The sequence below is a fragment of the Rhipicephalus sanguineus genome, chromosome 5, assembly GCF_013339695.2.
Source record: "Rhipicephalus sanguineus isolate Rsan-2018 chromosome 5, BIME_Rsan_1.4, whole genome shotgun sequence".
In the NCBI taxonomy this organism is placed as follows: Eukaryota; Metazoa; Arthropoda; class Arachnida; order Ixodida; family Ixodidae; genus Rhipicephalus; species Rhipicephalus sanguineus.
In genome coordinates, this window is record NC_051180.1 from 96,223,245 (window position 1) to 96,244,790 (window position 21,546).

At 47.9% G+C, this 21,546-nt stretch overlaps 1 protein-coding gene across 2 annotated transcripts in view; it reads right to left on the minus strand.

Moving 5' to 3' along the window:
• The window catches only part of LOC119394020 (DNA-directed RNA polymerases I, II, and III subunit RPABC3), a 143,147-nt gene that overhangs the window by 63,593 nt on the left and 58,008 nt on the right, over window positions 1–21,546 (minus strand). For both annotated transcript variants that reach the window (XM_037661228.2, XM_049415595.1), the window contains exon 2: window positions 6,626–6,709. In XM_037661228.2, coding sequence (XP_037517156.1) covers window positions 6,626–6,709 — 84 coding nt within the window. The remainder of the gene's footprint in view (window positions 1–6,625; window positions 6,710–21,546) is intronic.

Genomic DNA, 21,546 nt, shown 5'->3' on the forward strand with positions numbered 1-21,546 from the left:
AGCGAGCGTCCACGCAAATCAATATACGACAGATACGAGGGGGCACAGATAGATGACTTCGCTCTCGCGATTCGAAAACGTGCTTAAAACTAGGCGTATCTATCTAGAGGAACTAACAGCGACAACGACGAAATGCGTGCTTTTTCCTGTCCAGAGCCCCGTCGCCAAATCGTACCGAGCACCCTTCGACCGACACCCACGCTGCCCACGCGGAGCAGCGCCAGATGTTGTTGCCAAGCCCCAACCGAGCCTAGCAACGGCTCGCGAAGCGAGCGGTGGTGCCACCCTGCAGCTCTCTAGCGAACCGCGACACGAAACAACCGGCGACGCCGGGCGATAGAGGTCTCTCCGTTCGTTCCGATTTCTGACCGCTGTCCGTCCGAGCAGCCAAGGGCACTGCTCACCTCCGTCTCTCCACTTTCTCCGGGTGTCCACGTAAAAGATTCTCGCGCGTGCATCGGGGTTACGTAACGACAGGATTGGGTGGTTTCGACGTGCGGCGGCGCAACACCCACGTGCATTCTTCGCTTTGTCGAGGAATGCCGAGAAAGAACGTTTATACGGTTGCGAGTGTGGCCGCTTACCCCCGGGACTATGGACGAAAATGCCACATGCTCGGGAAAAAAAGGGGGTCGGCGGAGAAAGAGTACGCGAGACTTAGAATTCTTCTGCACAACAGATGCGGAATCTCTTTAATGGTGTAACGGAAGTCATTTAACAGTACAGCTCAAAGTAGGCATCGAACTTTCGACGCTCATTGCGTAAGGCACTGAGTTGATACAGGGATTTACAACCAGCACCCCTCCTAACACCATCACCTCCCCCCCCCCTTTATTAGGAGGATCCTGACACCCTCGAAATTATTCCAGACCAACTCTACCCCTTCTCTCAAAACCAGCGTTCATCCACACACACCCGAGTTCAATAGCGACACGCACCCCAGCCGAAATTCTGGATGAAGCCCTGCGGTTTCGCAATCTTTTTTTCTTCACAGGGCACGTTAAAGGGGCCATGTCCCCTCACAGAGACGACGCGTGATACTCAGATAACTCTCAAAAGACATATAGGAATTCAACGTAAACTCAACAGAAACAAAGCATCGTATTTATATTTCTTCGCAAGGGAGCTGCTGCGAAGTTCGTTCTGCGGTGTATAGCCCCAAATCCAGGATTAAGATTTTATCTGCGAGTCGCTGAGTGCATATGTGTGCGATTTCTGCTTGCGCCTCGCGCTAAGAACCAAGCACCGTACGTACGGCAGTCGAGACAAGCAACTTCGTGTTTCTCCGCAGAACTGAAACACGGCGATATACGCCATGGTTCTGCGCATAAAGAAGACGCGAGCAGTGCATGCCCTAGCGAGGAGTTCAAGTTGACTCGTTCTTTTAAAAAGCGGATGACAACAGAGGCCTGTTTGCAAACAATATACTGTCAGTGTAGAAGTTAGCTCGAGTATATTCAACTTCACAATTCTCGAAGCCCGCCTCTGGCATGCCGAAAGTGCTATTATCACACGACTCCTGTGGCTACCTGCGGGTGCACGCATGCTTTGCGGTGAAGCTTGGCGTAGCGGACCTATCATCAAAGGTGACGGACAGTCAGGCGACGGACAGTACACGCCGACCCGGCGTCACACGCACGTACCCAACGAACCGCAGCAGGAGGAAAGAAAAGAAAATGGCGAAAGTTCCTCGGCGGCAGCCCCCAAGGAAAAGCCACGAGGCGTTTCCGTGTAAGGAAAAGCGACGACCACGCTTTTCTTTCTTTCTTCTTTTTCTTTCCGCTGCTCTAACACGACAAGAACCCGTTCCTACGCAAGGTGGACGCGAGGCCTTGAGACACTCTCCTCCAGTTATGAAAGAATCAGACGAGGAACAAGACAATAACACAAACATTGGGCAAGAACACCACACTAAAACGTTGGAGGTTAGAGCGGGTAGCCCGTAAAGGAAGGGAAACCAACTTTCCGCATCATAAAGCGCTAGTCCTGTGTGCATCTTGTCCGTGTTTATTTTGCGCTGTTTTTAACTATGGATGCGTACCGAGTGGCTCGCATGCACACGCTATTAAGTATTACACTGCTCGTAAATGGTGTCCGAGATTTCAGCATTTGATTGATTGATTGATTGATTGATTGATTGATTGATTGATTGATTGATTGATTGATTGATTGATTGATTGATTGATTGATTGATTGATTGATTGATATTCTAAACAAAGAGATAGGCCGTGAGATTAAGGCCCACTCATACTTCTGCAAAACCTCACACCGGAAACTGAACAGTAAAAGAGAGATGATACGATCTGGCTGCAAGCAACGAAGGTTCTGAGCGTCACTATACTCGATGCACCTTTAGCATGCTATCATAAATAGACACGCCCACTGAACTGCTGCACGTGCATCTACAGAATACGCACGCGGAGAGAGACAACGCTGAATTAAGACGGGCGGCACACACGTTCGAGCGTCACGCGTGACGGTGTACAAACAACTCGAGTCCGGCACGCACGAATAACAGTTGTTGCCATGCAATTACGCGCGCGCCCCGCCATACGAAGAGGGACTCTTTCGGAATCCTTTCACAATCGGCCAATGGAGAGAGACCGCGCGCTTTCCCCCTCAGGGGTGGAAGCGGGCTTGAGTGTTTTGGAGCAGCTAAGGGAGCAGGAATAATGCTGTTTTGGAGCAGCTTTGGAACGCCAAAATGTTTGTTTTGGAGCAATGCAAATTAGTTTTGGAGCAGAATTCTATGATCAAATATCATTGTTCTTTTTTATTTCTGGTAAACACAAGAAATTCCAACGATTTTAGAAAACATTTATTACTGATGAACCAACCACACTTAATAATAATATATGTTGTTTACTGGCGCAAGGGCCAAAGAGCGCCAAGACAGAACCAACCACACTTAACACACACACACACACACACACATATATATATATATATATATATATATATATATATATATATATATATATATATATATATATATATATATGTGTGTGTGTGTGTGTGTGTGTGTGTGTGTGTGTGTGTGTGTGTGTGTGCACGCACACACGCGCGTACGTGTTATCAAAACATCACAGCTGTGATAGAGCAATGACTCAGGAAAATGAGATAAGCGATGTTCTGAATAGCTACACTTGACTAGACTAACAAATGAAAAACATTAAAGATAATGAACGTTTTTCATCAGCGCTGTTTTCGCACCGCGTTTGCCGGGTTGCTACATTTTCGTCAAAAGCCTACGCCGGTTTCAAAAAGTTCCTTCGATGCGCGGAGGTCAGCGCCGTCTGGAGGCATTGGGAGAAACCAAAGAAGCACGTGTCTGCACCCTAAACTCCGTTTGTCGGACGAGCGGGCGATGTGCCGCGCGAGGCGTTTTCTTTTCTACTTCGAGGAGGAAGACGCGGCGGCGCGATCTTGAGATGGCGTTCGTCAAAAGGACGCGCGCGACCCTCCGACCACGCGTCAGTCGCGCATGAAATCAAGCCATTCAGGACACAACAGCGCGATTTCGCGAAGGCGTTCGTCAAAAAACACGCGCGTCCCTCCAAACGCGCGTAAATCGCGCCAAAACTTGCGCCATGCGGTTCGACCTTCTCCCTTCAAGTTCCCTTCCAAGATTTGTCAATTATTGGTACTTTGTGCGATGATACTAGATGTCGCAATCGCACAATTTGTATCCCGTGGTTCTGTTTTCGTACTATCTGACATTTGTCTTTTCAGTAATAAACGTTCCAAGTGTCTATCTTCTTTTTTGTATATTTCTTCACTCGCCACCTCATCAGCCAAACCACACGCAGCAACGGCGGCGAGCGGCATGTCATGTAGTGCTGCGGATGGTACGAGCTACAGCGTACTCGACCACGAGCCGAAAGCAGGTTCTGACGAGCCAAAATCGCACGCGACCGATCGCACTAGCGATACTAAGCTCGTCCCTGCACGAGCGCGTTTACGTGCTGCATTTATAACGTCTAAGGGCTTGTGTGCAATGCAACAAATTCTGCACATGGAGAGGCACGCTTTCACTAAAAAAAAAAAAAATGAGTTTCGGAAATGGTCCAACCGACTTGCACGGACCGAGGCCCTGTGAGTGTTTTCGCGGTTGGTAGTGGCTTCACTGACCGCAAACAGATAAAACATTTTTTTTCTTTCTCATGAAGACTTATGACACAAAATCCACATTACACACTCAGCTATACAGCGGTTTCCTTAATGTAAAGTGTCTAAATAATGGTCGCGCGTTTACGTCCGCGGCGGCTGCTCGCACTATCCTCATGGCTTTACATCAAATTAAGTATTCGCAGTAAATAGAACCTTTTCGACAATTATGAAGCGTCAACGCAGTTACTTTTGTTCATGTTCGCAATCCCAGGCCACGATAACGGCAACCGCCCCGTGCGCCCAGCGCACCAGAAAACTCCATTGCCACCGGCGTCACAATCGAAATATGGCCGCACAACTCACTTTCTTGTAGCTAGCTCCTGTACAGGCTCGCTAGCTTTTTTGTGCCTTCGACAACGTCACGAGAGCACGCCAAGTGATGTGATGATGATATAAGCTCGCATAGGCGTGCACTGACACGGATGACAGCGGCACATAAAGGCACCAAACGTAGCCTCGGTGATCGGTTCCGGAAGCGCACTGGAGCCCATCGCGGAGGCCGTGCACCAAAGACCGCTTGGGAGCAGTTTCGGCGCAATAATGCGTTTTGGAGCAGGATGGCGCAGCAGAAGCGGATTGGCGCAGCGTGGCGCAAATGGCGCAGCGCTTCCACCCCTGCCCCCTTCATGCAACACCACTACCTGCCCTTTTCGGCAGCGCGGGGGAGACTAATTGGCGGCCAGGATCACCGCGTGCCCTTCCATAAACCGACATTCCCTCCTTCCGCTCTCACTTCACGTATTTCACCTGTAAGCAAGCTCTGTATCTCGACACAATGACGCAACACCAACCCTTGATTATCCAGGTGTTCATCCATAGCGCTCGTATGAAACCCAAGAAACACACTAACAGAAAAAGAACGCCGCAGCAATTGAACTTATATATCATAACCCGCAAAAAACGAGCCGAAGCAATAGGTTGCGAAACAAGCGATAAGACACACGTAATCCGTTCCTTGCCGAATGCAACGTATTTAAGCCGCGGAATCTAGGGCTACAATAACGAACAATACCGTGTGGAGCCAAGCGAAATCATCCCTTTCGAAATAATAATAAGTAAATAATAATAAGGAAACGTATTCATCCCACGAATTTAAAGGGCGCTGCAGAAACGAATGTCAACGCACGGAAGCCGCACATCAACTTGTCCGGCGACCATAGTAACATCCACTTATTATCTCATTTCCAACATTTATTTTTATTTTTGCTTGCTTCCGTTTGAGCTAAGAAAATTCGAAGTTCGTATCAAGCCGTCTCGTGTTCACTTTCGGTTTCCTATGCAGTAGCAGCCGTAGACAGCCCTCAATGATCGTTTTGCTGGCTATCCACGTACCAGATGACGTAGGCTCAGGATGGTTACCCATTAAGACACCCGTCTGTTATACTTCCCGTGTTAACATTTGAAAATTTCGAATACCGAATCAATAGTGCTCTATTCAGTTCGGCGTTGCTTTCGAACAGGGCCCTACTCGGATATACTATTTGTTCGAGTAGTTTATGGATGTTTCAGAATGTCAATAACATCTGAATACATACAAAAATCGCAGCAAAAGTACGATAAATCTCGTTCTCGCGGGCATTAAAACATGAGAGCTAACGTAGCGCAGTTACGTAACGTTAGGAAACGTAATGTAAAGCTAGCGGAGCCGGACTTTACCACCCACTAATTTCTTCCTGGTGCTACACTTATGCCATTACTGCTACAATTCTGACTGAATACTGGGGTGTAAACATAATTTTCTTGTAACTGTCAAAATAGCTGTTCAGTACTCCAGAAATATTCTAAAGGCATTAAATATTCGTTTCGATTCGCTTCTGGCACCATAAGATTCGTATTCGATTAGGCATCGAAATTCACTATTCGCAACTCCTAACTGCCAGCATTTGCTCATCGTTGAAAGTCGTTAAGCTGAAATTCGCTCCACGTGAAATACAGAGAGAGCAGGGTCGAAAGAAGGGGAATTTTTAGAGGACTCGTTTCTTTATTAAACACAACCAAATGTATTCAACAGACAGTTAAGACAAGGAAAGCACACGAGACGTCATTTGATGTTTTTAACTGTAGCGTAGAAATTGTGACATAAATTGAAATTAATTAAAGTGGACGATAAAACACCCTTTCTGTCGGCGGGGCTCGAACCCACACCCTTCGGATTTCGTCAAATTTAATTCATTTCAATTTATGTCATAATTACTACACTACAATTATTAAAAACAACAAACAATGTCCCTTATTCTTTCCTCGCCTTAATTGTCTGTCGAATTCATTTAGAGAGAGCATGGGTAATTCATGGCAAGACGAGCGACAGAAGCTAACGAAAGAAGGTTTTAACGGCACCCCGATTACCTAATCTAGACCATAAGAACTGTGTCCGGACGAGGTGGCACAGAAAGGCACCCAAAACAAGCCCGGCTAAGCACCATTTAGAAGAACGGAAAGGGGGGCTTGCACTCACCCAGGTCCACAGGGTACAGCATGGTGTTCACGTCTAGGATGAGGTCCATCTTGAAGGACTCGCTCTCGCAATGGAGGCGGCTCACTGCACCACAGAGGAAGAAAGAGAGGTATATTATTAAGACTGCTATAGTTCTGGTCAGAACTAAGCTACACAGCTAGCAAGCTTAATGACAAAGCAGGTGCATCCCTCCGCTACAATCATTATACGGTGTAAAATCCTGCACACGGGCTATAGAAATCCAGGATCCGCGCGCGACAGTTCGCGAGCTGTCTTTTAACACATTCCCATGGCTCGGGCATGGACCCACACGGTTATCGGTAAAGCCGACTACCAAGCACAGCAGGAAAGCAGTACAGGAAAGCGCACTCTGTAGCTTACGCTTGGGCCACGCCAAGATGACTTTCCCACAAGACTGATGTTGCCCGTACCACGGATGCAAATTTCGTTATTTTACAACCACTGCTTTCTTTTTTCAAACAATTTTGATATTGTTACGCCCAAAGAGATACATAATAATATCATCCCATGCACATGATCGACATGCGACGAGAACGAAGAAACTTCAACGCCATTTCGCGCGCGCGGTCTTAGCCGTCATGTTGTGGAAAGCACATAAGCTTTGAGGGTAAAGCGAGCCTAAAGTGTTCAAAACGAAGGCCTGCACCGTCGCGTGCTAATAAACAGGGCCATAACAGTCCGTTAACATAGTGGGCGTTCAGTTGAACGTTTCACAAAATGCAGGATGCGATGACTAAAACCGATTTGTGTGCGATGGTCAGTGCAAGGTATCTGTTAAGTGAATAACGCAACCGTCCCTTGAATGCTCCTTGTGAAGATAAAAAGAACCGACTCAATGCATGCGCCCCCTGAAAGCTCAAATCACGCAACGAAAATGACAGTCGCAAAATACCGCAACTTAAGGCAATAGACCGGGCTATCAGCGCTGTACTTGAATACTGTGACATACTCGCATATTTTCCATTCATTCATTCATTCATTCATTCATTCATTCATTCATTCATTCATTCATTCATTTGCCATTACCGCATAAATTTGTACTCGGGCAGTAAGGGAAGCTGTTGAAGCACTAAATATGCGACAAAGGACAAAACAGGCCGCGATCATCTCATCTCTTTCACGTTCCGTGCCGTCTATTCTAACGCTGTGATCATAACGCACAAATAAATATGGTGACTGGAATGCGACCACGAATGCCAAAACAAAAACGGCACGCTGGGTCCTGGTACAAAGGAGCGCTGCTGGACAATATAAGAAAAAAAAAATAACTTAAAGCGACCTTAATGCTCCATTTAGATTTCTTCAATGACGCTAGCCCGTAGCTTTTGGTGAACTTTACAGTGAAATCGTTCAATTAATTTAAGCGCGCTCGACGAGTTGAGCTGCGCTTAATTATGCGTGGCCTTTTCAATGAACTGCGGCAGCGCGCCGTCGCGTTGCCGAAGCGCAAAGGCCATGTAGAAGGAAGCGCGTGATTGAGACCTGCACCGCCAGATGTCGACACGTTCCCAAGTGTTCACAAGAAAACCGCCTGCTCGTTCACTGAGCTCATTCAGTTAATTTTCATGACTTATCCAGACCAGTTGATTGGCCCTTATATCAAATAAACTTAAGCTCCGATATGATATATATCGTGTACAACTCTTGAACCGTTACCTCCTTTTTATATGAGTTTTCATTGGGGTCTCGGCCCATTCGAGCCAACGATAAAGTTCCTGTTGGCTGGGGGCGAATTCCGGTATGCTCCTTGAAAAAAAAAAATGTCGTTAGGTGGTAGCCTCATAAAAAAGCGTGCCGTCAAAAATCACGAACGCAAACACTCGCTATGCGCCCTTGTTCTACGTCATACGCCGCTCGATCTTGGGAAGAACGCCTTTCAGAGCTTGGCTGGCAAATGTTAGTCCTCCTTTCCCCCATAAAGCCCACGCCCTTCTAGATTAACGTAATTGCACTTGCAATTTTCTTATAATACGTACCACACCACGCGAGTGGACGCGCGTTATATATAGGTCGCCACGGTACACTGCCAAGAAAACCAGACGCACGCCTAACGACATCGCGCGTCCAGGAGACGCCAACTTGACAAAAAATAAGAACAAAATAAAATATTTAAAGAAAGAAAACCCGAGAAAAAGTGGCAGAAAAAGGTGGAGATAGGGCCAACGAGGAGCGAACTTCTTGCGAGAGCTGCTCCCGCCGTTCGCGCAACGCTAACAACGTTCGCATGGGAATCGGCAAACCGGACATCGACGAGTCCTTCCTCGTCGTCGACGCGAAGGCCTTCCGTTGTCGCACGTAGGAATACATTAGTCTTTTCGCCCGCCACTCCCCTCCTCTCCTCGTCCATTGAGCGCTTAGCTTTGTTTTTTTTCTAAAAGAAGGCGCAGAGATTTGGGGGAGGGTAAGAGTTCCTAGTTGGACGCGTTCCATGCTTCCACCAGCCTTTCCGTGCGGCGCCACGTGACCCCACCCACAGCAGCAGCAGCAGCAGCAGCAGCAGCGTGGAACTTTTCCTCTCAGCGTTCTTCTTCCGCAACATATACGTTTCCTTTCTTTAAGAGCGAAACAAAATGAAAAGGAAGTATTCTTCTTCTTCTTCAATGGTTTCGTCAGACAAGGAAGCACACGCACCCGCTTTTTCTCTCGCCGAGACGCGTGAAATACGACGTGGCAAGACTCCAGCGACAAGAGACGCGCGAAACGAAAAGGCAGCTCCCTCCCGAAATGTCATAAAAGTCTATGCGAATTGAGTTTAAGTAACGAAGAAGCCCAATACGAGCACGCCAATACACGTGCTTGACACTCATGCTCTATCTTTGTCTCTAGGCAGGACTGTCTGGTGTGTGCGCGAGCGCGTGTGTGCAGTAAAAAACGGGAAGGGGTGGGGTGGTGGGGTGGATACGGCAGTGCTTTTGAGTGCGCCATGTCCTCACCCTTAAACATTCACGCCACGCATTATGGCAGCCCGAACGAAACAAGGGAACCATATTGAGATGTGCTAAAATAATGCATGCATGCATGCTCGAATGACCCACCATATAATATAGCCTTCGTTATCACTCTTACAGGTTCGCGTATACAAAAGCGCGGTACGAAAACGGAATGCAGGCATTGCCCAGTGATCAGGAGAAACAGCGAGAGAATAAATTTACTTTACAAATTAGTTGGCATTTCTCCCTCCAATGGACGACCAATACCGAACTAAATCTGCAAAACACAGTTTATCATCACCTTCACTCGCAAAACGCGCTACCTTAGCATCGGCCATAGTCCCATCTGCATTTCAAGAACGCCAGGGACTCCAATATTTCTGTCAGCGCACAGGATACTTCTTCAGCGATCACAACGTTCCTTCATGTCCACGTTCTTAGCTGTGCATTCGTCAACGCGCCAGAGTGGAGGACATCGCCGCACTCGCCCACATATCTTCGCAGCTACGAAAAGGGAGGAACTTAATATGCGATATTGAAAGAGGTAGCCAAGCGGAATATCAAATCTAGGAGTCACAGTCCATTCGAATCAAAGTGACGCAACCCATCCTCCAACAAATAATAAAACTTATCATTGTCGCCATCACGGCAACACAAATAATGACGGCTATCCTATCGACGTCCCGCACCCCGAAACCGCAAGCCAGGTCGTGGTCGAATCTCCTGAACTCATTTAGGGTAACTGGGGTGCTATGCAGGATGGCCCGAGCTTCTCGGGCACACGAGTTTGCTCCGAGCTTGCATTACGGCGGTCATAACAGGAAGACAGTGCGGTGCACGCGATAGCAGCGTTGATAAAAACGGTTACAAGAACGAGCATGGCGTCACGTGCGCATGTGCGGCATTTGCGGCGGTTTTCAAATGAACGCCGCATCCGAACGCGTCAGCGCCGCCACTCAGTCAACATTTTGACAGTGCAGCGACGTTAGCGTGATTGTCGCGCTATCTTTTTGCCAGCTGATCATCGCGCCTCCCACGGGCGTGTTCTTGGGCGTTTGTCCTCTTTCGATAATTCTTTCGTTCCACCTGCAGCATGGAAATTTCCACTCTCGAAGGCAACAAGGGCGCACGCGCAGCGCTCTGGCGCAGCTCGTTTGGCTTCTCTGGAACAGTACAGATAAATAAACGGACAGGTTACTGCTATACTTACATTACACGTCTGAATATTTTTCTGTAGTAGCGAATCGGTAGAAACAATGCCTCCACAAACAAGTAAATAGTAAACAAGTAAACAGTTCTCGCCGAAAATCCCACCAGGGGCGCTTGCTTCATAGCTGTGAGTGGTACGTCATGAGAGCGGTGAAAGCGAATGCGAGACATCGTACCCACGTGATGATATAACATTTAGTTCTTCGTGCGTGTGCGCATTATAGTCTGTGCGATTAGGCTCATAGATGAATCGTGCCGCTCGCTGGCGTTGCGTCGTGAGCACTGTTCCTCGGCAAGAGGAAACGCGGTGGGCGGACCCGCTCTTCGCCGCGGGCGTCTGTCAATCAAATTGATTGACGCGCGAACTAGGGCACAAACTCGTTGATTCTGAAAAGGCCCCAGTTCAGCTCGTGACTGTCATAGTGCCGGTGTGCCTGTCAAGTGTTTATGCGGTGGACGCTACTCAGCAGCTTCTTTGCATATGAAATAATTTGTTCAGTTTGCAGTGATTGTGCAGGGCTTGGGCCATCATGGAGCATGTGATCACCTAGCTTCTTCCACCTTTTTACGTGGCCCGTCTACTCAGTCTGCTTGGTCTGCTTCGGTGTAATCACCGTGTCAGTTCGGTCTCAATATTGGTGCTATTGCTTAGGAAGGTCTTAACTAACATGATAGTGAATAGTTCTTTCTTAATTGCTAATGTTTTATTTACCACATTAATTAAGTACAGAGGTAAGTAGCATAATAATAATTAGCACGATCCCAATTAACACGTCTTCGGTGAGTAGGGTCTGGATTATGTTTGCTTTAATTACACGCTCCTAATTATCGCCGTGTTAATTAGCACTAATTGTTGATGCTTTAATTGCAGCGACATTAATGACGCAGGTTTATTTCGCAAGGTCCTCAATAGTACAGAGGTAATTAGCATAATTCTAATGAGCACGATCCTGATTAACACGCTCCTAATTAGCGTCGTGTTAGTTAACATTATTTTATAATGTCTTAATTACTACAACATTAATTACTCAGGTTTAATTTGCGTGGTCCTAATAGTACAGTGTAATTAGCATATTCTAATTAGCACGACCTAATTAACACGATCTCGGTGAGTAAGGTCTTGATTATCTTGGTTTTAATTACATGCTCCTAATCAGCGTCGTGTTAGCATGATCTTAATTACCTTCTTCCTAGCTTTACACGACTTCATTAATTAGCAAGGTCTTAGTAAGACGTGGCTTAGCTCGGCCTTAGCATGATTTGGCCTAATCAGCTTCGTCATAGCACGTCCTGACTTAGCTAGGTATACCGCCCAGCCAATTAGCTAATCAGCCGGGCGCACGTGCTCTGGGAGCGAGCAGACGATGAAGAAGAGAACGACGAGGGCGCGCGCCGGCCGAGCAACGCGCTAGAATGTACAGGCCGACCATGGTGATTATACACGTGGCCTCGGCGATTAGCTCTAGCCGCCGTGTTATAAGGCGCTCGGTCGGAACTAATCTCAGAGGACACGGTGCTGATTATCCTAAAAGGATACTAAGTGCAGACATTAAACGCTTGAAAATGAATTCAAACGGCCCGCGCAGCACCCCTGGTACGAATTAGCTTCGTGATACGACTAAAGCTCATCAAACACCTTCAACGAAACGAAATGGTATACCTACATCACCGACAACACAGTTGTTCGCAAGGAGGTCTGAAATGCGGCGTCATTACCCCGACGGCTTCGGAGAAAGCGTACGACGCTGAACAGCGATTGCCGTCATTCACCTTGAAGACCAAAACAATTTCAAGTATACGAAACAATAATTCTATCAATCGATCAAAGTCCGCGGCATGCACAGACAAACAAGTAGTAGGCGTATACTTTGGCTTGAACGGCCGTATACTTCCCCATACGAGCTTGTTGTGAGACTTGAGAGCTTCGTGGCGCCATACAAATCTGCATGCAGAGCGTGAAGGCGAGGAAGCCGCAGGTGAAAGACAAATGGCTAGGACGAGAAACGAGGCGAGGAAAAAGAAGTAACAACAACGACGAAAAAGATTTATAAGGGAAGCAGGTGCGGTCGCTTACGCACGTGCAGATTGGCGTCGATCTCTGCAGGCACAGAGCGCGAGGCAAACAGGAAGGCGGAGGAATGCGTGTACGGGACGCGCGGCCGGAACACGCTCAGCTGCAGATATTCGCAGTGAGAAAAGCGCACGGCCGTACGCATCGGTTAAAAGGAAAGAAAGAAATGCAGAGAATTCTCATAAGGAAATCGAGGAATGCGCGGCAGTGGCAGCCGTGTAGAAAGGTATAATAACGCGAAGACCGGCGGCTTGCGAGATTCGGGCAGATGAACGAGTCCTTTCGTTTCGAAAGATTTGAGTGCATACGCAACCGATGTGGTGGTTTAGCATGCAGGTAAGCGGTCACGCTGCTATAAGCTCCAGTATGCGGGCTCCATTCCCGGCCACGCCGGCTGCATTTCCACGGGGTCAAAACGCAGAACGAACCGCGTACATAGATTTAAGACAACAGGAAGAAGAACTAATTGGTAAAGATTTATCGGAACACAAGGCGTGCAAACATGGACACAAAAGAAGAGAACACGACAAACGCCGACTATAAGCTAAAGTTGAATTTCTCTCCCTCGCTCTCTCTCCTTTTATAAGACTTGAGCGCCCGTTAAAGAACTCCAGGTGGCCAGAATCAATTCCCGCCTCGTCCTCTACCTCGTGCCTAATAATCGCAGCAAGATTCTGGCACGAAAACCCCGAGGAATGATTGTCTGTACGCGCACACCGTCGCTGTGCTGGGGCGTGGCCAGCGCGCCGAAGGGGTTGGGGCTGACACAGTGACAGTCATCACGCCTCGCCACTTCAGCCACTCCTCGTGGTTGTCGGTTGGGAATCGTGTTTCTAACCCGTGAACAAGCTGACTGGCCGGGAGATGTGGTGATTAAATTACCGTGAACGTGTGCGTTTCTCACCAGGTAGACGACGCAGCGATATGGAAGAGACACGACCGCTATGAATCAGGTTAAACATTGCCATCGGTGCTGGCTCTCGGATTTTGCTGTCGCCTCTCCTTCTCTTATCTCTCTCACTGGTGCACTTAAAACTGCTTCGTGCTTTTGTCTCAACTTCGACAAGGAACGTGGCGAGGACGTTAACTTAATTGTAAAAGGAGGAGCACGCAGCTTTTAGAGATGAAACTTCAGAACATGGACCTTGCACGCATAGGCTTTCCCGAGTACTGTAATCTGCATTCTGTCCCAATGTTTCCCGCAAAAGAACTGAGGCTCGACGGGGAAAAGCAGATAACGTGGACAAGCCGAACCACGAGCATCCTAAACCGCGTTTCTTAAGCAACTCTGCAGGGACCCCGATGCAATCTAATCGGAAAAGTATTGCAAAGTAAATTTGGTGTACCAGCAAACCTACATCGCTACTCTTACCAATCAGAAAACCATCCGTCGACGCACAGTCAGCGCACGGGTATACCCGACGTCTGAACCTTGGATAAGGTCTTCTCTGTTTATCTTTGTTTTCTTTTTGTCGCAGCTAATCTACTTAGTTGTTGCGAAGCAACGTCTTGCAAGCCCCAGTGCACAGATGGCGATCGCGGCAAGCAGCCCCCCTCTCCCCCCCTCGCCGCACGGCTCACGCAAGTCCCGCACGATGGTACTGATGGTACCGGCTTTCCTTGGCTTGAGGAAAGCCTCGCTCTCTCTCGCACGCACGCACGCACACGCGCGCGCGCACACACACACACACACACACACACACACACACACACACACACACACACACACACACACACACACACACACACACACACACACACAGAGAGAGAGAGAGAGAGAGAGAGAGAAGCAAACGGCAAAGCTTGCAGGCTTGGGAAATCGATAGGCGAGAGCTGCCAAGCGCACGTCAACTGGTGACGTCAATGGTCCCTGTCGGCCCGTCAGGCCAACGGTGACAGAAACCGGTCTCCTTCCGGGTTCGCACACAAGGACACCACAGAGAGGCGGGAAAAAAATGCAGTGAAATATGTCGACGACGAGGGACGAACGTGTCCGGGGCACTGCCGCTGTTCACGGCAAGTCTTCGCGAGCACAGTTTGTATAGACGACGGTGCTTTCCCGTAAACGTCACTTGAAAGCTTTTGCGGTAGCACATCTGTAAAACAAGCTGAAAAGTTTGTCTACGGAGTCCTCGCAAAATGGTCTGGCTGCAATTATTCTTGTTGTTTTGCCTATATGAAGTCTACAGACTACACGCAAGAGCTAGTGCATCTGGTAGACGTGTGGTCCACGGATTCCCGCACGAGTTTGTTGTAGTCGATCAGTATGCATGGTGCAATGAAAAAAAGCTCTACAGATTCACTGACTAGGCATGCGGCGACATGCGCTTCGCTACCGCTTTTGTTTCATTTCCTGCTTCCGAACAAGCAGACAGCGATGACCAAGTAGATCACACACACAAAACGGATCTCCGCTGCTTACACAATCGTAATCAAACCTCTTGCGATTGCATCAGACCCCACATAACCCTCACTAATGATTGAGAAGCTTTCGAAGGCATTCATGACGAGAGTTGGGAGAGAACCACTTCACGATCGCTGCCGACCACTTAGCCTTCTTTCCAAGGACATACGTTGCTTCGAGAGAAAAAGGCTGCAATTCCGCAACGCCCAAACGGGGAAAGAGCACGTAAGCAGAAAGCCATCGAGGCCGATATGGCTTCCATTTCCGCGAACAAGCCTGGAAACTGCAGGACCGAGTAGAGTCTCGAGCGGCAGTTATCTGGCGGCGCCTTCCAGCCTGACCACGCGGCCGGCGGCTTCACGGCACGACAGCCGAACATAACGGACGGCCCAACGTCCCCGACAAAAGCGCCGTCTCAGCGTGGCAGCAGCGGCACGACTTGCAAGCACCGCAGGAAAGCCTCACTTGCCAACAGTGCATTAGAACCAACGGAGAGGAAAAGGGAGCGGCGCGTCTCGGCCTTTCTGGCAGCGGCCGCTGCAGCAGTAGCGGTAGTTGCGGTGGCTGTGTTGGTTGTGTGCAGTAACAGTGCTCCTGCGCGCTTCGCCAGCGAGGGCAAGGTCACGCGGTCATAAAAATAGCGGCGCCGCGAGGAACCATCGCCGCCGTCGTTATGTAGTACCACCGCCACTGACGCCTGCTGCGCATCGCCACCCAAGTCACGGGAACGGCCCGAGCCCAGAAGAAACGCGCCGCTAGCCAGCGAAGAAACGAAGGAAAGAGAAAAAACGCTGCGCCGCTAAACAGACCCAGCGACTATAATACTGCCCGCCCCGAGAACACTTTCTTCGGCTTCTTTATTTTTCTTCGTTTCCGTTCCTTTCCTATCGCCACCTTTTTCATGTTCAAACCGCTTCCTGCTGCAAGTTTGCCAGCGCGAAAATAATGAGAGAAAAAAAAGAGAGAGAAAGAAGGCCTCTCTTGAGGAACAGAGTTGCGCAAGCGGAAAGGTGGAGAAAGAAAAATACGAGGAGGGATGAGCTACGGTTGTGAAAGCGAACGAAACAGACCACTGGGCTGATAGGGTAAAAGTGGACGTAGTTAGTATTAGTCGGCGAGGTGAACGATACGATGGCAGCCATGTAACACGCTTGTATACGTTCGTTATTGAAAACAACGTGCGTTCTCTCTCTCTCTCTCTCTCTCTCTCTCTCTCTCGGCACGTGAGTTATGAGGGACGGTAAAACGCGTCTGTCGACTGTCAGTCGGCAAAACGGAGAGAGAGATAGAACGGATTCCGAGGTTCGGTGTGCTGTTTTCCGTCAAGCACGCTAACAGAGGTGGTCTGAGGTCGGGCCACTTACTCCTTTGCTTATTAATCCGTTTAAAAACAATAGCCTTCCTTCCCTCGTCTCCATCTTTCTCTTTCTTTCTCGCAAGGCGTGTACCTAAACTACCTTGCGACAAGGGCATCAAGGAGAAAAAAGTGCTAGCTGAAGGAAAATGGCGTAAACGCAATAATGAAAGGAAAGGAGAAGAGAGTAGTATCGTCGTAGGTCGAGGACGGGCCAGCTACGTGAAAGAAGGAAGAGCCATCTCTCGCTAAATCCATAACGATGTCGCCACGATACGATAACGCGCGGAGCCACATCCGAACGCTAACGTTCTTTGCCAGGGATTGCAACGAGTTGAGCAACGCTGCGCGACTTCCTCACCTTTGAGGCGTCGGCGCGGCCTTCGGGACGTGTGCCAGATTGCGAGCGCAGCGAGCGAGAGAGAATGTCGAACACGAACTTTTAACCTCAAAACGCGTCGCCGTTAACTAGAAACGATTTGGCGTCGCTGTAATCCGATTTCGCAAATGAGGCGCTTAAATTTAGTCGCACATGATCAGGATCCGTATAGCGACCACGCCGCAATGCGAGGGCTTGGCAGAAAAGGTCTAAGGCGGAACCTTCCACGAAGTGGAACGCCATAGGTACAGTCCGCGAAGCCACGCTAACGATATCGCATATTAGCAAGCGCAACAGAACAAACAAAGCAGAAAGAGACACGTAAACAGGGCCCGTATTCTCAAACGATCGCAAAAGGCGACAGTATCGCGTTTGGTGACGTAGAATTTGATGCGTTCAATAAGTAAAAAAAACACTTGCCTGTGACGTCATTGTTGCAACTGGCCGTTAGTAATACGAATGTCTCACAACACAGGTGTGAGTGCACCGTACGAGCGCAGAGCAACCCGAGTGCGGCGTTTTCGAGCGTGTGCTGCTGCTTCTACGCAGTGGCCAATCTTGGCCGGCTTGGCTGTGGCTACTTGAAATATAAGACGTTTTGAAAGTGCTTTCAACGTTTTTTTGTTCGGTTATTTAATGCACAGTATAATATTTACAGAATTCAACTTTGCGTGAAACGTATTTTCGTTGAGAGTTTAACACGGCGTAGTCGGAGAGTTCAGCTGTAGCGTGCCGCCGCAGCGACATCGTCTCAAGATCTCAACATGTTGCCGGCTCGCGATAAGCCACGCGAGCAACGCACGGTTCATGTTCCTGGGACATTCAAACCACGAAAAAACACGCGCTGGCAAAGAACGAGTGCTGATAACACCCCAAGGTAATGCTCGATGAAAGCTTCAGCGTAGGAGAAGCTACCGCCTACGTCACTGAAATGCTATACTTCACCACGAACCGACGGTTAACGGTGCCTTCGTTTATTGCAAATATGTCGAGAGCGCCGTCGAGCACCATGACGCAAAATTGACGTCGGCGGAATTACCAGATGGCGCCCTAACCTTTCCGGTTTGCTCAATAGCCAATCAGGGCGCACCAAAGGCGATACTTTTGCGATTGTCGCCTTTTGAGAATACGGGCCCAGGACGGGCGCTAGTGGGGAATAGAGTAAAAAAAAAAAAGATCTACAGCGTCAATAGAGAAGGTATAAAGCGGCTGCCGATGATACTCATGCTTAGAAAGGAACTGTAACACAGTCTCGGAATTGGCCACACGGTAAGGGTCATTCAAATCAAGCAAATTGATGCTTTTTTTGCAGAAATTTTGTGTAGAAAATGTGCTAAAAGATGCACGTGTTCTACACCCACCAACGAGCCCAAATTTCTGCGTTGAATAACGATATCGAGCCGAGATTTTTGGCAACGAAATCGAAGGGATCTTGATGCACTTGCACATACTCCGCCGCCGTAACCCATTCAAGACAGAAGATTACAGGTACGCATGACACTTAGATAATGGCTTTAAAATATAGAGTGACTCGCTATTGCTTCAAACTGTCTCATCAAAGGCGCTCCCGCTTTCTCAGTATAATTTATCATCGGCATTTATCACCAGCTGCTCAAGCCAGAAATACACTGCGGTCAGCATTCCTTCTTTTGTTTTATATATTTCCCAAAGTAAACAACCATTTACTGCCACTACTACTAGTACCACTACTACTAGTACCACTACTACTAGTAGCCACTACTACTAGTTAAAAGGTGGCGGCACTAAAAACGCCGAGCAATAAGACTGAGGCGAGCGCGAATGCATTACAGGAGCGGATACGCGCCCTTCCTATAGGTTATAAATTACCGCAGAAAGAAATCCGGAATGTGGGCAAGGTTGATCGTATAACATATATCTTGAACACGCGCCAACAGCCGAGAGACGATCGAAGAAGAATCGCCGGTGCATAGTCTCTTTCCTGCATCGTCCCTCGGTCGCTATAGTGTTCGACCTTTTCTGCCTTTTAGGGGCGAAGCTCCTTAAGGCGGCACCCGTTCGTCCCTCGTCGTGCTCGTAGTAGTGAGTAACAAGTCTTACCCTTTGACCTCCAAGGTGGTGCCGGTGGGAGATTTCTCCTGTGCGTTGTTGAACAATAAAAAATTCGCAGCGTGCGCGTTAACTAAAAGCCGAATTCTTCTGTCTCTGTAGAAGTGTAAGTGTTAGCTAAAAGCCGACTTCTTCTGTCTCTCATTCCCATTAGCAGCCATTGTTTACCTCCAAGGTAGTGCCTGGTGAGATTTCTCCTGTGCGTGATTAAACAATAAAAATTTTGTTCAAAACGCCGTTGATTGATGAAATAAACCAACGAAAGACGCCAGATGTTTTGTAAAAACAAAACGAAAGAACGCCAGATGTTTCTAAAGCAAAACGAAAAAGACGCCAGCTGCTTAACGAAAGACGCAAGGTGTTTTCTAAAGCAATGGTTTTCTAAACAATGAAAATTCACAGCGTACATGTAAAATTAAAGTGAGCTGCAAGTCGTCATAACTCATCGAACCTTTAGTATAAACGCGCCCGATCTCACGTCGGTGATGATGTACTGGGCAGAATTCACGGAAGATTCACGGTTTACCGATGAACCTCCGCAGCTTCGCCCACTCATCATCATTCACTCCGTGGATATGCTGTGATTTTTTGAAGAAACACCGACGCACTGGCTTTTTTTTTTTCAAATTCCTATGCTTCAGCGAGTTCGCAGGAAAAAGATCCGTGTTATGTAAAGAAAAATGACACAAGATGCCACTCACTCATTTGATCGAGATTCAATGAAGACGCCGTTGCGGTTATAACAGCGGATAGACAACATTATTAAACACGAGCCAAGAACAGTCGCCATAGAGCCAATATTAAGTAATGCTGATGGTATGAGCCTATAGACACGCTACATCGAATTCGGTCGGATATCATAACCATGTTACATAAAGTGGTAGACGAGACCATGGAAAAGACTGTCTTCAGTAGCGCGAGAGCATTGATCGAGTCGGACGCCGCATCGACACGTTTTACAATGAACACACAAGTGAGAATAAGCAAGCAAGAAAACACTGCCTACGAGATTCCAACGCATAAACACATGATCATCAGAGCCCGTGCACCAAATGATAATAAGGGGACACTGATACCTGTTAATTACAGTAAAGCCGGACGCAGCATTATAAAGATGTGTAGATGTATGTATATAGTGACGTTGAACACCTTTTCTTTTTCTGCGCCTGCCCTTTGTATCTCGAACTGCACTGCGCGTGTAAAAGTCACGCACCGCTCGACATTGTCGTTCTATTCACGCCACTGTGTTCTCAGAAGAGATGCCACGATTGTTTTGTTCACTGCACGCTAGGCGACAATATCGCAGTGTTGGCTTTATTGTAGTTATCTTCCAGTGTATATTCAAAAGGGCAGGTATGTGCGCGCTTACTGAACGCCAGTTGAATACGTGCCCAAGAAGAAGTAAGCATCTACAGATGCGGAGTAACACTCATCACCTATAGACAAAGAAAGTCACGGCCTTCCAACAACAGCTATAGCAACAGTCCCCTATCTTTGTAGGATGTAGGCCCGACATATTTACCATAGTAGTTAAGTTTACGAATTTCGTAAAACGTATCGCCGATTTAAGGTCGAAGTACAACGACACACAGATGGTTACTCGCTCACCACGTCCCCGGCTGAATATTTCAGGAAAAAAGAAGAGAACGTTATAGATTGCACTGCAGGGTATTAGTTGGTCACTCGCGCATAGCCAAGCAATACACGCCAGTTAATACACGCAAGTAAATACAACAAAAGCCGACTGAGCTAACGATCCGCGCAAGAACGGTCACACTCCAGTATAGCCAACCGGCATTTCCAGAGCAAAGCACGCAAAAAAAAAAAAAAAACTATAGCGAGTATAAATAAGTTCTTCCATGGCAATTAAGCCGTCAAAACACCACCAGGAAGAAAAATTCCGTAGTCTGGCGTACACATCAGATCGTCCCCGCATCATGCCAAACTGCAAGATGCTCATAAAAAACAAAGATCAGCGTTGCGAAGAGGCAACTCCTAACGCTCCTCTAGGTCGCTCCTACAGCTTCCCGCCTTCGTGCAACAGAAAAAAGTGTCTGAAGCGATCTTCGCACATTTTATTTTGCTGAAATTTTCTATCGGCTTTAATTACATCACTAAAATGTCCAGTTTGTTATTGTTATTATTACTAATATTTTTTTTCTTTCTTTTTTTTGTATGCCCAGACATGATTCCGGTACAACTTCGGGTGGTCAAACGCGGTGCAGCGGCTACGTTATTGCCCTTTTCACCATTCATACTGAGTTGAGTTGAGCTGACTTTATTGAACCACATTGTTTCAATTCAGTTCTCTGCCGAGAAAACAAAAATGCCACCGGTGTTCTACAGTGTTATACGCCGCTCCTGACTTCATCGACACTGCACGTATACGGATAAATATCGGCTGAAGAAAAGAGCCTCACTAAACAGGCCCAATTTACGTGTTTCGTAAACTCTCCATTTCCCGT